This window comes from Fistularia commersonii, chromosome 11 (genome assembly GCF_037954325.1).
Source record: "Fistularia commersonii isolate RoL2024-O1a breed Wild chromosome 11, RoL_Fcom_v1.0, whole genome shotgun sequence".
In the NCBI taxonomy this organism is placed as follows: Eukaryota; Metazoa; Chordata; class Actinopteri; order Syngnathiformes; family Fistulariidae; genus Fistularia; species Fistularia commersonii.
The window spans coordinates 2,447,787-2,465,026 of record NC_141294.1 but is presented as its reverse complement, the minus strand read 5'-3'; the positions used below and the strand labels follow the sequence as shown (position 1 = coordinate 2,465,026).

At 44.3% G+C, this 17,240-nt stretch overlaps 1 protein-coding gene across 4 annotated transcripts in view; it reads right to left on the bottom strand.

Annotated features, from left to right (window-relative positions):
• grb10b (growth factor receptor-bound protein 10b) overlaps positions 1 to 16,836 on the bottom strand; it is a 62,137-nt gene extending 45,301 nt beyond the window's left edge. For 2 of the 4 annotated variants that reach the window (XM_086156052.1, XM_086156053.1), the window contains exons 1-2: positions 16,518 to 16,835; positions 1,679 to 1,817 (exon numbers count right to left, since the gene is read on the bottom strand). In XM_086156052.1, the coding sequence (XP_086012178.1) occupies positions 1,679 to 1,729 (51 nt within the window). In that variant the 5' untranslated portion in view covers positions 1,730 to 1,817; positions 16,518 to 16,835. Of the gene's footprint in view, positions 1 to 1,678; positions 1,818 to 16,517 lie in introns of all 4 variants that reach the window. The other 2 variants (XM_086156050.1, XM_086156051.1) reach the window with 2 other exon arrangements.
• Between the last annotated feature and the right edge of the window lie 404 nt (positions 16,837 to 17,240).

Genomic DNA, 17,240 nt, shown 5'->3' with positions numbered 1-17,240 from the left:
CGGAGAATGGGTTTTCACATTCAGTAAGTCAAGGTGCATCTCTCATACTTGAATGCTTTGCAAACAACCGAGTGAGCGTATGGCCCGTCCATATACTGTAGCTCCGGCACCTATTCACACCGCCGGCCAAGATCTAAGTTTGTTTCAAAACAATACTACTGGCGGTTAAGCTCTATGAGGGCTTGTTGTCTTTGAGCATGAAAAGAATGTGATTTGCCAAGAGCAGAGCTTGCAAGCAGGGAGAAGAAAACCCTAAAAATATTTTCATTGTTTTATTTTTTTGGGGGGGGATGGTTCACTGGTGGGGCACTTTCAACGCAACTAGAGGCCTGCTCCTTGTAAATTTCATTATGCTGATGTAGGCCAGTAAGTGATTGTTGGATGGAGTACACTTTGTTTGAAAAGCGGATTCATGTTAGCAGTTGATGCTCCAAGAAACAAACGACAGCTCCAAGACTTTCGCTTTACAACAAGCTGGCAGGTGCCTAGACACACACACACACACACGCACACACACACACACACGGAGAACCTCATTTGCAGATCTTTAGTTTCTGTCCCTGTAAGCTGTGGAGATCTGGGCGAGTGAACTCTCTCCCCTTCCGAGGTCAAAGGTCATAGATAAAGCTATGACCCAGATGACGAGCAGACAACAGGCCGGTCTCTGATCAGGCTAATAGAGCTACTGGCCCACTGAAAATGTTTGCAAGCCCTTTGCTCCGGCCTTTGTGAATGAATCAACAGACCCTGATGGTCAGGAGCGAGGCCAAAGGTTTCAGAAGTCAAACAAGTTGCTTTGACCACTCTGATGCAGTCCATCCCTTGGCGGACCTTTGTGAAGTATGGAACTCACATGCCATTAGGCTGCGCTGCAGAGGACAGCCAGACTTGTAGAATATCTCTACCTAACTCTAAATTTCATGAGAATCAAATGAAACGTATATCTAACACGCCGGGTTTTTGTCAATGTGTAGAGAAAATACCCTAAATCCAATTTGAATGGCTGTTAATGTGGCATTCCTTGTAAATTTTCACTGAGGCCTTTTTTTTCTATCTGAACCACTAAAACTCGCCAGCTGGGTTCCAAAGAGAACTTCAGACTGTTTTCGTCACTTTTTGCCACTACAGGTTTTTTTTTGGCGAGAAAAGGTCCTTTGTGGAGACCGCAAACTGGATAGCGCTTTTCCTTTTAGCCTCCCGAACCACCGTTTCAGTGTCACATTCAGCGAAACTGAAGTTTCTCTTTGCTGTTCCTTTTTTTTGTTGCCAAGGCTAAAGAATGGCCGGACGGCAACACTAATTTATATGGTAATTAGGTGACTGGGGGTGTATCAACATTCGTTTATGGCTATTTGTGGGAGTGGACGTTAGACTCATGCATGGGTGAACAAGTACACGGTGATTGACGTTCATAAAAAAAGAACCCGATTCTGACAAAGACAACCTGAACGCATGTTTCTATCCCACAATTTAACTTTCTAATCTACACAGAGTTTCATTCATCGGAGCCTTTGTTTGTACAGGCAATTTGTGACGAGGAACATTTGTACAGCCAATACCCCGGCGATAGTTTAAATGGGATTCCAAGTAATCGAATGGGTTCGCTGGCGCATTTGGGCTCATATGAAACGCTCGATTCGCACGTCTTTGGACAACTCGCACCACGCTTGCCATTTACCTGATAATTTGGATGGTGCAGGAAATAATCTGGGCACCCCGCTACAGCCATGCTTTGTGTTTTTCACTTCTTCCGTACGACGCGCTTGGCTGGGTCGCTCGGCCGGCTCAGTCCGTACGGGAGGCGTGTGGAGGAAAACCTGCAAAAAGAAGAAGGGCAAACAAATCGGGGTTAGCGGGAAAACTCCGAATGGAAGGCACGGGGGTCAAAAAGGAGAAGGATGAGGAGGAGGATGACAGAAGGAGAGGAAGATGACAACTTCTGAGAGGACGGATAAGCACAGAGCTCTTCTTAACCCACATAAATGCTAAGTAAACTAAATAAACAAGCCACAAGGGAGGAATTATAGTTGCTCATAAATTAAACAGCGAAAGCAAAATGACAATGTATTCGAGAGGCACAGAAATGCTGATGCATTTGCCTCTTCCGTTCTTTTTTATACCGAGCTCTAAGTCTGGTTAAGTACTGGGAAAAAAATGTTCAACCACGACTTGAACCGTATCGTCCCGCTCCCACATGACGGATGCGTAGCTTTTCTAAAAAAGTCCGTATTTGACTCCGACGCTCTGGGAAAGACAGTTCACATCTGAGGCGAGAGCTTTGAACATGTCACACTTAAGCGAAGCCCTGCAGAGATTTATGGACTTCTTTTTATTACTGTTAAAGTGCATACGCACCGGCTATAATATTAGCCTCATTTGCATTACAAAGGATCCATTTTCGCTTGGAATTTAAAAGGTAAAGACTGAATCGAGCCCTCCGTTGGGTGTGACGGTTATGTAAACAAGTCTTATCTGATTCATTTTAAAAGTCCGACCGCTTACCGCCCGGCTGTTCAGCTGTTTTATCTAATATAAACTGAAATGAAAGAGGCTGCTCAAAGGGAATTTCAAGTGTTCTCCTCTACGAATCCTCCCTCCAAGCTGTCCTTCGGATGAAAAAAAAAAAAAAAAATGAAGAAAAACAAAATCAACAACACGAATTACAGTCTATTTGAACTTCTTAAAGTGGGTATCCTATTAACCTCTTGGCACCGCTGCCACTGAACAAACACTTCTAAACACTGACCCAAAAATACATTGCAGGCACCTCTCCAGGTCTTAAGTTAGACCCCTGGGTATATTTTGAGCCAAGAAGCTCAGGCACACAACTATGATGGTCTTATATACAGCAGTTCATGACCCCCCGTTGGTATTTCAAAAATATGACCTGCCATTTTAATTAAAGCTAATATTATCTTGTGTTTGCATTAGTGGTCATGAGTGGGCTATCCTTGTGGCCGGAGAGTGTATGTATGCATGTGAGCTTTGCATGCGTGTGTGCACTGTTTGTGCGTGCGCGTCGATGTTTACATATGCTGTGCATGTGTGGCTGCGTGCGGGTGTGTAAAAGCCCCATTTTCAAGAGTGTTAGGGGGTTTTTGAGAGGCTCTCCTGGTGCTTTCGGAGTTGCACATCATGCTGTCTCTGCCTGACTCACATACCGCCGTCGCCCCTGTATAGTTCACTACAGACTTCCTCCAGACGAAACAAAAAAGTGACTTTCACGCATTTTATTTTTGAATATCGTTTAAAACCGGAAGACTTGCGAATAGAGCAGAATCCCCTCATGGATAAGAAACTATTACCGTATTTTCTGGACTATAAGACGCTACTTTTTTCACACGGTTCGAACACTGCGGCTTAAACAATGATGCAACTAATTTATGGAATTTTTCTTGCCGTTTCACGCCCCCGCATCTCGTCACATCGGACCAATGAAATTACCGTGAGATTTCGAGGCCGACACCGAAGAAGACGAGTAGGACAAAGTAGTGCAAAGCTGGATAGAAAATGGATGGATGGAAAGAATTTCCTTGTGTTATTTATCATAAATCTTTTTCATCAGCAGGATTACAGGCACTGTTTGGAACAAAGCATTTCCAGTATGTATATCTGGATGTTACCAGCATGTACACTGCTCAAAAAAATTGAAGGACACTAAAATAACACATCCTCGATCCGAATGAATGAAATATTCTTGTTAAATACTTTGCTCTTTGCATAGTTGAATGTCCTGACAACAAAATCACACAAACATGATCGATGGAAATTAAATGTCTGAACCCATGGAGGTCTGGATTTGGAGTAACACTCAAAATGAAAGTGAAAAAAAACACTGATCCAACTTTTTATGTAAAGTCCTTAAAACAAGTCGAAATGAATCTGTGTTTCTTCCTAAGTGGACAGTTTGATTTCACACAAGTGTGACTGACTTGGAGTTACATTGTATTGTTTAAGTGTTCCCTTTTTTTTTAATTTAAAGTTTAAAAAAATGTTTCTGTGTAAATATGTTACGTTACAACGACAAGTTACCCGCACGTTACCTGCGACAAGTGTGGCCTATATGTGTGCACATATTATTTATTGAGTTACTTTTAGCAAGTGCAGCTTATACTCAGGTGCGCCCAATAGTCCAGAAATTACGGTATGTTCACAACAAGTGACACATAACTTTCTTAGGGTCTGGCAACAACGTTCAGGTATTTATTAGGTATATTTTTGGTTGGTGTGGTGTATCGGTAGAGCGAGGGACTGCAGAAATAAGGATTTCAATAGCGCTGCCAGTCATAAAAGTCTTTCCAGTTACGCAATCAAAATTTCAATTTAATATTGACACCTTCCACGGGCTCGTGAGCCGAAGCGTTTCAGCAGGTGACCGTGTTAGTCACGGCAGCTGAACGGCGACGGCTTTACGAAAACCACAACGTAATGAGATGAATGCACGTGAGCTCAGAAGAACAAACAGTGTTTCACAATTAGACCAACCCTACAGTTAGGTCTTGTCAAAAGATTTAGATAAGCTCTGAACACCTTTACTAGGCCACGGTTGACCTCTGGATGATGTCAGCTGACATCTCTCAAAGATTTCAAAGTGACTAATTTATTTAAACCTGCAGAACTGCTTACAAATAATGACCGTACTGTGAATGCACTCTAAACAAAGACCTTGGCACCACGATCACTCAGCCCGCTGAAAGGGCCTGCTTGTAATGAGTGTGTGTCAGTATGTGTGTGTGTGTGTGTGTGTGTGGTACTGTGTCAATCCATGTGTGTGGCCAAGCCAGCTGGCATGCAAGGATAGCTTGTCATTTACACATTATTTACAGACACAGTTTACAACAAAAACAAAACAAATTAACATCAGCCTAAAGTCTCAAAGCAGCCCCTCATTAGGCACCACAGACATGCTGACTAGCTGCAGCAGAACTGTAAGTTTATTATATTTCGTGAGCCGTTGGGAAAGAGCGCCAGAATTAAGTTTCAATTAAGAACTTTAGAGGAAACTAATCCCGCCTTGTACAGGCACATTTACTTTGTGACATTTCAACTGAAAAAAAAAAAAAAAACACAAAAAAAAAACCCTGCGATTTCTGCTTCAACTCCGCACGACTACATGGGAAAAGCTCAAGCGTTCCACGCGGCATTAAAATACCTCGGAACCGACGTTTCGAAGTTCTTACGCATGCCACAGTGACTCTCGGCGACTGACATATTGACCAAACACACACGCACCTATGCTTAATTGCTCCCTGACACAATCGGAGCCATTCTAGTGCAGGGATTACGGCCTCTCAGGACCCTTTGATTTGATTCCTTCCACTTGAGCAGCACAATAAAACTTAACCATCGCTGACCTTGACAGCGCAATTATCCAGACGGTGTCACCGCACTAGAAAGGGGGACTTTGGGGTGCGGTGACTGGACCCAGCAGTGAGGTGACTGCATCTGGATTAATTAAAGTGATTTTTGCTCAAACTTGCATGAGGGAAACTGAGACTTCAAACGCAAGAGCCTTAACAATACCTATCACGAATCATAAATCCATACCAGCGGCGGCTCTGCTGCCGACATCGGTCTGATATTCCCAGAAACAGTTAAGCGAACGTAAAGTTGGTTTCAGTCGGCGGCTTGCTTTTTTTTTTTTTTTCAATGTGTGCAAAAAGGTGAACACTGTGCGTTACGTTTTCCATTTAGCACATTAATACACGCGCAAAACAGAATCTCAAAACAATTCAGTCAACTTTATTGTCAATACAGCTGTACGTTTACACATACAGAGCATTGAAATAGCGTAACTCTAAGACCCACAGTGCAAAAGTACAAAAAAAATATATAAATGATTTTTCAGAGATAAACGACAAGTTATGCAGGGGTAGATAGTAAATAACAAATAATTAAAATCTGGGAAAAAAAAAAATCAGGAAACCACTGGGCTGATATTCATGTTTAAAAAAAAAAAAAAAAAAAAACAGATTACCAAACTTCTTTCATTTAAATCCAATAAAAACAATATTGAAAAAGTCAAAAAAAAAAAAAAGAAAAGGCATGCTATTTGAATTCACTACGTATCTCCAAAATAGCTTGCAAGACATACTTAAAGGTGTTTCCCTTTTAATGCGAGAGCCACTGGTGCATTTGGCCTTTGTGTTGTATTTTGATATACTAAGACCTGGATGATTAAGGACCTTTCTATACTTTCCAAATAAGCACAAAAGTACTTTCACACAGAGCAGTGCAAAGGAGTCCATAAACCATAAACATGCTTATACAACAGTTCACTGCAGCCAAAGCTGCATCGACATTGTTCACGTTACAACTCTCCTCTCATTTCACTTGAAGGTATGAGACGACTGTACGTTCAGACACCAAAGGTAAACTTAAATAGAATGAGCCAATAAAAGACGTCGGGCTCATCTTGAGAGTTTAAAATGCTATCACACACAATGAGGTACAGATGAAGAAAATTAACGAAAGTGAACTATCAATAAATATAGGACAGTAACGATAAATCTTCGCTATCTCTTGGAATGGACAAATTTAACTTCACGGTTGAACACTTCAGTCCGTCCAGGGGGTTGATGTGCTGATATGTGCTTACTCCTCAAAGGTCCAGCTTTAACATCTCAGATAGATAAGCCCTCAAGAGAAGCCAAAGAGGAGGTTTGGGATCACCACAAACCTGAGCTATTTAAGGTAAAGCCTAATTGAAAGAGTAGAAACATTTCCCTGAACAGCTCTCGTCTTTTCCGCGGCGGCTGTTCAGGATCTGCGACCAAGGAAGGCCGACCTGCTCGCCAGCACAAAGACGGATGACATGACTCTCAAGGCAACGGTTACCGCTGGTAAAAATATACATCAAACACTAGAAATACCATGATCGGGAGGCAGAAAATGTTCGACAAAGCTTGCATGGACCAAGTTGGGTTTAAATAGAGTTTATATTGATGTATTATCGTGAGCGTGAACCCTCAGCATTCTTAAAATCAGTCCAATTTTGGTTCTCACCTCTCTAAGTCTTTGCAGGGAAAATTGGAAAAGAAACACATCCAGGGAGGGAAATCGTAATATTAAACTTTTAACCTCGCACACTGCAAGTAGGCCAGAGCTGAAATAAATGAGTGCAAGCTGAACAGCCAAAAAACTTCTTGTAAACTTTGTCTTTTTTTTTTTTTTTTTTCTGCAAGCACCAGAGCTCAGTGCAGAGCGAGGCTATCTAGCTCTGTAATCGGAGTAACCGAGCGGCGTGTTGAGGTGCCCTTCAGCAAGACAGTAACGCTGTCATTGCTGCTCATGAGCTGGCTGGAAGTCAGAAAGTGTGAAAGGGTGAAGGAAATGCCTGCAAAAATAGAAGTCGAGTCAATCAATCATCTTTAAAAAAATACGTTAAGACTGGATTGTATTGCTGAAACAGGAACTTTTCAATCTCTTGAGAGTGACTTCCTGCTTGACTTTCAATCCAGCCAGTGTGTCTACATGTATCTGTCCTGCATGCCTTTGCTCCGCTATGCAAGTTCCCTTCTTTTGTTACATAAGCAGTTCGTCTGAATGGTGGATATTGTTGACACACCTGCATCTGGAAGCCGACTGTGCCACAGGTGTGTGCCGTTCGCAGCGATTCTCATCTAACATTCAGGTTTTCCCTGTATTGTCAAGTGAGAGGGTAGACTTGACATCGCCGCCCAACTTGCCCTCTCAGCTGGGGATTCGCTTTCCCCTGGATTCCGAGAGGCCTTTGTGCATACGACCAATCTGTTATTGACATATACAGGAAGTCTGACGATACATCTGGCGGTCTAAAGCACTCTTTGCCAGAAGACAATGTGCATTTTTAAGTCGTACACATTAGTCTGCAATATATACCGCTTAAAAAAATTAAGGGAACACTTAAACAACATAATGTAACTCCGAGTCAGTAACACTTTTGACTTGTTTTAAGGACATTATATCGATGTTGGATCAGCCTGTCGTGTGTTTCTCCCACTTCAATTTTGAGTGTGACTCCGATTCCAGACCTCCATGAGTTCATACATTTGATTTCCATTGATCTTTTTTGTGTGATTTTGCTGTCGGCACATTCAGTGTATTTAATGAGAATATTCCATTCATTCAGATTTAGGATGTATTATTTTAGTGTTCTCTTTATTTTGCCCTTTATTTACATGAACCTCACCAGAGGGCCCAGGGACCTCCACACATAGTCCAGTAAAATCCTTAAGGAAAGACAGAGAAGTATCACTTTTCACGTCCACGACACGGAACTGCACCAGTTAATGGCTGAGGACTCACCGGACCAGGAGGTCGAGGACAACATTTTTGTGCTGCACTATAAATGAAAACAACGACCTGGGAATATTCTATGTCAATGTACACATTTGTAAAAAGTACTTCATAAGGCTGTTAAATGTTTTAAAAAGGCTCTTTAAAAATAGACTAGTAGCAAAATGCCAAATGTTGTGAGCTCTTAACAAGCCACCCTTGATATCATGTTTGATATGAGCAGGCTTGTCTCGGTCACTTGCACTTCAGAAAAATGCATCCAAAATCAAGAGTTATGACCTCTTGAATGAGCGGAGAATGGCGACAACACCAAAAACAAAGCATTCAAATAAAGGCTGTGCAAGGAAGATTGTTTAAAGTATGAAATATTCTTGAAGTCATGTTTCCAAACACTACATGATAAGCCATCGTTGACTCGACGGTATACCTTGAAAACTAGACCGATGGAACCTTAATGTCCCGATCCTGCGACAAACCACGCATCAAATCCCAAAAATGCAAGGCAGGCATCCCGTTTCTAACAAACTAAGCACGCAAACACCCCCTGTGGTTACTTTGTAATTAGTGAAACACCTTCTTTTTTTTTTTTTTGAATGCATGAAAGCTGAAACGTTGCAGGTTCTGGTTCATTACGCTTGTATGCTCAAAAGCAGCAACTGTACAGCTCTGGCTCAGCTGTGCAGCTGTGTCAACAGCTCTCCTTGTGTATATAATTGTAAAATGAGTTCATCTTACTCAACTTGACTTCAGCTGATTGGACTGGACACAGCTGAACACTGGGCTGTTCAGCTCTGTCCAGTCATCTTTGGAATGCTGTGAGCACATTCTTTCCATATAGGGTACTGGGAGGGGAAAAAAAAAACATGCTCAATACTGCAGACCCCAGCCCCATGATATGGCAAGCATTTGAGGGCTAGCCAGGGGTGGTGGTGGTGACAGAAACTGAGAAACATATGGAAGAATGCAAGTCCGCATTTATTGTAAGCTTCTTGTGTATCATAAGGACAAAGGGGGGCTTTTTTTTTTTTATCCCTTCAGGGGTCACATAGCATCAGGACACAAGGTGTTTTTATCTGCTGTTACCCCCTGGGGTTATAAGTCACACATGAAAGTTTTCACTGTTGCACTCTATGTCTCCTGCAACACTCTTGATAATTACCACCTGCTGTTGGTTCTTGTATCTGAGATCAAAATGGTCAACTCGGAAAATGTCGTGCAATTACGAGTGCTAATCTAATAAAGCTGTAATTACGACTGGTATGGATGTAATAATGTAAAAATAATTGAATGACGCAGTCACGACAAATGAGCAATAACGGGTCAGAAGATTAACATGTTCACTGTTGTCGAAGGCAGATACGAGCAAAATGAAAAGCAACTCACAAGAACAAAATATAAGTTTGAATGAGCTAACATGTTTCTCATGTTACGCCCCAAAGATTGGAAATGAGAGAATATATACACACTAAATACACAACTTTATCTAATGTATTCCTTCCATTTTTCTTCCTAGTCTGTGTCTGATATCTTTGAATATACAGCATGGTAATCATGTAGACTACAAATAAACCTCCAAAGGACTGCGAACGGAATTCTATTTGGAGGTCATGACTCTTAAAATGGATTTTTAACGCTGTATTAAAACGGTGAACTGCGCAAAACGCTGTGATTTATGTTTTCGGAGGAAACTTACCGACACAGAGAAGCGAGACAAGTGATTCGTCGTCATATGTCAGTGTTGAATTTTTCATTTGTTGAATTTTCCCTGTCGACTTAAGAGGCCCATTCAATTGTTTGCAGGATCAGGGGGTCAACTATTCACTTTATAAAACTATCGAAAGCAACAAAGCCAATAAAATAAGACTCAGTCTGACTCATTCACTTGCCCTCAAAACATCCAGTAGAACGTAAATCCCTAATATACACATAGCCCGCAATCAATTCATCCAGACACACTTTGTGGCAGAAAGCTGGTGGTGGTGCTGCTGGTGGGCTGGGGGTGGGGTTGGGGGGTACACACACACACAGACACACACACACACACACACACACACGCACACACACACGTACACATTCCTGACTTCTACCTATCACAGAGCAGAAACCGGTCACACCCCTCTTTCTGCCACGCCCATCCAACTCACCCTAGTCTCTTCTTTCCACTGATTCCCACCCGTGCTGCCCTGTTACCCACTTGCTACCTCCCTCTCCTTCAAACGCTTGCCAAGTCTCAGTGCGCCCCTCACCGCCGCCGCCGCCACCCCCGCCATCCCCCGCCTCCCCTCACTGACCCCTCCCCTCAACTTGCAGCTCTCCAGTCCAGAACATAAACAGCGTCTTAATTCAAGAAATGGCACAAATCCAATGTGGTGCCTGGAGCCTTGTGCAAAGCCCCGTTGCAGTGAACGTACTGACCGTAACCCAACCCCATAAGAGGGGAGGTCAATTGTTGCAGCGCATATGTTTAAACAAGCCGCGCTTTATGAGGGAATATTTAGTCTGACGCTAAGTTATCAAAACCTACCATTGCGAGACGGCCGACGGGGCTGTACGGTGGGGAGATACTACGAATACCTAATAGCCCGCGCCACTGTATTGTGTGTTTGTGTAGCGCGGTGTTCACCAATTCCCACAAAGCTCATATTTGCCGCTCACTTATCATTTTGAACACGTAAATATTCCATACGACCGCTGATAAAACGAAAAGAGGGCTAAATGAAGAATCCCGACACGATTTCCGGACACAATTGGAACGTATTCTCTCATTTCTTTCCGGCTAAATCTGAAATTACAGTTGAAAATAACTGAAATTTTCAACTTTCTTGCAACTTAAAACGGGTTCTCGGAATCGATCGACCCGTGTGTGGCTTGTGCGTGTGTGTGCGCGCGCGCGCGTGTGTGTGTGTGTGTGTGTTGAGCAATGCAACACTGAAAGATGCGGAGAGAGCTGAACAGAGCATCTCTGTCTTCTGTTTTAATCAGCAGATTAGATGGTAGTCACTCCTCACTGAATGTGCTTGTTGCACATGCTGATTAGTCATTAATTGGCAGCTTTCATTATCTGAGAGCAGCAGCGTAAAGAGGGGCTATAAGAGAGGCCTGATGTCATGCCGGGGGAGGCTGAATAGCACCGGGCTATGAGAGAAAGGCCTTTTGGAAACATGGACGGTGCCTAATTGGATGAAGATTTCAGGACTGCTTGAGAGAACCGGTCTTATGCAATGGGCAAGATGAATGGTCTGAATTTGGGAGCGTACAAGTCGAAGGTAATGGTGGCTTCAGGGGGCGATCGGAGATGAATCCGCCTCCTCGTGACACTTGGTTTAACACACCTGTTGAGGACACAGAACGTGTCATATTCACTGCGACAAAGGCCGCTACTAAACCAAAAATTATGGCTCATAAATTTAAGCTTGTAATGAACATGCATGGAGTGCCGGGTAATCACTGGAGGGTAAAGGGCAACGGGATTTACATGAGATACTTAACTGGAGGAAAGCTAAAAAACTGGTTTGAGAAAAAAAAGGCATTTTAAGAAGGACTTAGCTTAAGTCTCATTTCTAAATACCAAAGTAAACTTCTCTAAGTCCTATTCACTTTGAAGCCTCGGAACAATACGGACGGCAAAGTATGCAATTACGTATGACAAGACATATGTGTACATAAGCTTAGGTGCCATAATCAGAATTTGCGAGAGAATCGGATCAAACTTTGTGGAAGAGAAATAATTGAGGAGAGAAAAAAAAAAAGGCGTGTGATTGTTGAAACTCACTAAATAAATAAAAACACGGGCACATTTTAATGTCCCATGGCAGATTCCAGCTGGTACGATCAAACACGGGAGGCAGGAGTGGCTTCTGGGGTTTTGGGGATGTGGATATATGCGTAGGATTGATCACTTTGTCTAATCCACCATTTGGTATTCACGGCATGTGACCTCGACCCACCTGAGCCTTTGGCCCATCGGGTATTCGGACAATGAGACAACGTTCTTGCCTTTTGTGGATGCTTGGGTTTCAGCCATATGTCAACCAACACCGGCCAGCGAGAAACTCAATCTGTGGTGTGGTGTGAAACAAGCAAGCACTGCATCACCTTCAGTCGCAGTGAGAAATAGATTTGACAGAGGGAGGAATGGCATCAACGCTATATCATGTTGGATTGAAGGCCTTAAAAATAACCCCTAAAACAGGCAGAGCCTGAAACATCAGGCACGTAAGATACAATGTCCACGAAACACTGCACAGGCACTAATGTCTAACGTTACAGGCCAAAAAAATGCCCCTGCGATTATCTGCTCAATAACAGGACACTGCATCACATTCACGAGCACAAAAACCGACACGAAGGCTGAACGTTAAAAGAAAAAAGCGTAACATTGTAGAAATTGTACCTTACAGCATAGCAAAAGTGGGAAAAGTACCTTTCTGCAAAACCGCAGTCCTTAACATAACAGGATTAATTTTTGACCGCTGACTGTCCATTTGAGTGGTTGGTTGCACTGCTTTTAGATCCAGCCAGTCGGTTGACTGACGTGAACTGTGCCACGGTCCCCCAGCAGGCTAGGGTTAATGGTGTCATGACATCAGGGATGGGGTATTAACAGTGTATAAGCCCAGACTAACCAGTGCTGAATGACTGCTGGCTGACGCAAGACCCAATGGAATGCTGCCTAGAGCACGACCACAAGCTCTTGTACCACCACTACCAGCTAATAGGATATCTCTGCCACTTTTTTTTTCCAAGAATGGCAGCTTTGAATATATGCATACTAGTACCAACAAAGGAAACGGGCACACCGCTTGGGTTTCTTCAAATGAGTTGCCAGCTTTTGCTGTGCAACAAAAATGGCCGGGGTCGATTCGGATCGCAGAATTCGTGAGAGGTGATCGAAGACCCGACGCGAAGGCTCGTCGGACGATAAAAGTCACTCTATTTCAATTGTGCTGTAAGCGGAGTACACCTTGTAAGTATAAATATGTGCAATATGTGCAGTCATCAGCCTTTTGGCAGCCTGTAGCCTTGCAGAGTTCATGCCCCGTCATGCCTGCGCTTACTGAGTATGGACTTGAAATAGCAGGACTGGTGCTGAGGGGGTGAAAGAAACCACAGCTAGACCGGTTGCCATGTGCACAGGGATGTGACCACAACATAATTAAATGAAAGAAAGCAGGGCTAGAAGCAAGGAAAAGAGAAATCCTCTTTGGTTATGAATGGAAGAGTGTCAGAAAAATAACATGTTTTGGAAATAAACAGCTTTAGCATATTTCTGACCGTATGCAGCGACGGCCGCGTGATCCAACGATTCGACCGCACGTATAGGTCGCCGTGGTCGTGTTAGAATATAGGTGGGGTTGTAGAGACTGTAACGAGTCCAGTAGGGTCCGGGACAATACGAGAACGCGACGCGAAGCTAAAACACAAACTCGTTCATTAGGAAAGCCCTGCGATATCCGCTATTCCCCAAAGCGCCGAGGTCCCGTCAAATTAAATGGAACATTATTAATCCTCTTTTCCTGTTGACACTTGTAATGACAGGAGGTGGCTTTGTTTTTCTGAACACTCGCAGAGAGAGCGAGCCTCAGCGCTGACGGAACCGGGGTCTCCTCGCGAAAACTTCAAATCTGGATCGGCCTCAACCCGTTCCACAGTCCTTGTGTGAACCCTGATCTCCATTCGAAACACAACGGCTGACACAGATTGTTCCAAGAATCATAAATTTCAGTTGTTACGCAACCCCCCCTCCCCCAACCCCCCCCCCCCCCCCCCCTTTTATTTTTTTATTTATTTATTTTTTGCAGCGGCCAAAAAGGAAATTGATTTGGAGGAGCGCCCGAGTGACAGGGCACATTAGACTGTCGATGAAAAGTTGCACTGTCAAGACATTTTCGAGTAGAGTGCGATTAAATAATGATCGGATTCACTCTTGTCCTTTCTCTCTCTTGTCTGTTTGTATGACAACCATTAAGTTTCCTCACAATATTGTGATACTAAGGCAACGTTTAAAGTTATCGACGGGGTTGTTGTTGTTGAGTGAGCAGCTAAAGAGAGGAGCAGCTGCGATCACAACAGCCTGAAGATGACGGAGAGGCCAGGAGTCGTGACACGGTGAGCTGATAATTGACTTTTACAGTACAGTGCAGTGCAATAAACCGTTTTCTTCCCCTTTTTTTCTTTCTACATATTTATCTATTCATTTTCCTAGATGTTTGTTTGTATTTGTTGTCTTATATCTCTTCCCCAGAGATGCTGCTAATGTTGTATTGTTGTGCTGTGTCCTGCTTTGTGAGGTTGTTTGTGTCTGTTTTTCGCTTCCACCGAACCCGAGAGCTGCTATCTCTTCATTTTGTTGCACTCCGTGTAATGACAATAAAAGTCTTGAATCTTGAATCTTTTAACATCCGAATACGACAGCCACGTTCGACGTTTGGCTTTCTGTAAAACCGATCCTTTCCAAATCGCTAAGAGATGTTTCGATTCATTCCCCCACTTCCTATTCCATCTGATGTAAACTCTATTTTTACCCCCCCCCCCACTATGTCCCTTTTACTGTTTTTATCGTTTCTTCAACTGGACAATCTCGAATCGGCGTCGGAGCTATCCATGACAATCGTTGCCACCCCCTGCACCACGAGCTGCGCCTGATGGGCGGCTCATTCAGCCGACGGCTCGCGCCGCCCCGGTGCAGAACTGAACGCTTCAGACGCTCCTTTGTGCCCGCGGCCATCAGACTGTACGGCAGCAGTCTGGACGGCACACAACCCTGCCCGGCCGGAGGCGCATCTGGGCTACCTCACCCATGTCATATCCTAATTCCGTTATCTATATTTTGAAATTTTTTATCCTTGTCGTTGTCACTCCACTTTCTCCATGCTTATCCAATTTTTCCCTTGTTGTTGTTGCTTTTTCCCCATTCTGTTATCTATTTTTATCCTTGCTATTGTTGTTTTTGTCACTCATTTCTTCTTCTTATACGTCCCTTCTATTTTATATTTATCGGTATAGTTATGGTTGCGATGCTGTGACGACGAATTTCCCCTACGGCGATTAATAAAGTGCTATCTTATCTTATATTATCCTCTTATCTTATCTTATCATATCTTATCGCTTCTTTTATATCTGTATTTTTTTGTACATGTCTGTACAGCGACCTTGAGGGGCGTTAAATAAATGTATTTTTATGAATGCATTCACAGGAAAAGAAAAATAGATTTAAAGGCCTTGACAGAAGCAGGAAACCTCATTCAAGAACATTTTACACACATTTTCTTGCACTAAGCTGCACTTTAAACCATCACAATCATATCCCCCTTCACGCCATCTGCACTGTGCATATAACTTGTCCATTTATTTTTATCCAGTACATGGTCCGAGCCGGGAGCTCTCATTGCAAAATTTCACCGTGTCTGCACGATGACGACTTAAAAAATTCTCAATTTGACACCTATGTTTTATGTCGCTCTTTGACTCAATTATAATGTGACACCGGACACACACCAAAACACTTCCAATCTGGGTACACTGTGTCAAAACTAATTCGGTTTGACCCCCCCACCCAACCCCCCTCTTTCCCGGGGACCCCCTGGAACCCACCCAAGGACCCCCTAATGGTCCCTAGAGTCCGGGATGGGAACTACAGCAGGAGGGCTGCAGGAGTATCCATGGGAAAACGCCTCTCTCGGACCCCTTCCAACCCAACCCCCCCTCCACCTCCGCCCGCCGCCCCCAGAAGCTAACGCTGCCAAGGAGGAGAAGGAGAGCCGGGCTCCCACGCAAAACCAAGCCGGGGATCGGAGGGTGGAGGCGGGGATGGAGGGGGACGACCGACGCGGGGAGCCTCCGGAGGAGGGGGGGCACGGGAAGGGGGGTCCTCCGAGATGGAGAGTCGGCTAGCCGCTACCGTACGACCGCTGTTACGCAATTGTAAACACAGCAGGCGGGCGGGGTGAACGTAGCACTCCCCCGGGGTGAGACGAAGAAGAAGTAGAAGAAGAAGAAGAAGAAGAAGGAAAAGAAGAAGAAGAAGAAAAAGAAGGAAAAAAAAAAAGAGGAAGAAGACGAAGAAGAAGAAGGGCGCGCGCGGGCGTCACTATACGTAACACCCGGCGCGCGACGGCACCCACTAACTTTTTATTTTTATTTTATTTTTTTACACGACGTTTTTTTTTTTTTTTTGTACCCCCCCACCCCCACGCAAACCCACCCACTCCCAACTACTAGCTTGTTGTTCTTCCACTCACCTCTCAGTGGTGGTGCTCCGCGCCGCGGGGACAGGAGCGGCGCACTCACGCACGGTTAGTGGCAGCCCGTTGCGTGGAAGTTGCGGGGGAGGGCGGTTGCGTGGGGGGGGGGGGCGACGGCGGCGCGTCGGTTCAGGCTGCGGCGGTCGTCATTCCCCGGGGCCGGACGCGGAGACGGGCGGCGGAGAGGTGGAGGACGCGAAAAGTGTGTCCGCGGAAGGCTCTCATGCAGCTCATCTCATGCGGCCACACACACACACTCTCACACACACACACACACACACACGCATTCACACACGCACACACTCACACACTCACATATACACAGACAAGAACGCATGCACACTCGTAAGCAGAAGCCCCGCCCCCTAAGGATTAGGCCACGCCCATTTTCGAGATGCGATTAATGCAGCGTTCACGTCCTGTGGGAATAAGGGCGTGTCCACAAATTGCGTGGCTTTTCCCTCCCCTGCTTCGTTGTCAGCGTGGGTTCAGGGAGCTGTAAACGCACCGAGGGTTGCATCTGAATTTGCAACTTTTTTTTTTTTTTTTTTTTTTTTTTGGCATTTGCCTAAAGCTAGAGTACATCGTCCCACTTGCAAAAGTGGGGAAATATTGACGTGAAAAATCAGTCCAAATCAGTCCATTTGACCCGATGGCACAGCCTTCGGTATTAAAAAAATGTTATTTGTTACACGTCCCCTTGTGTGATCTTGCAAAACC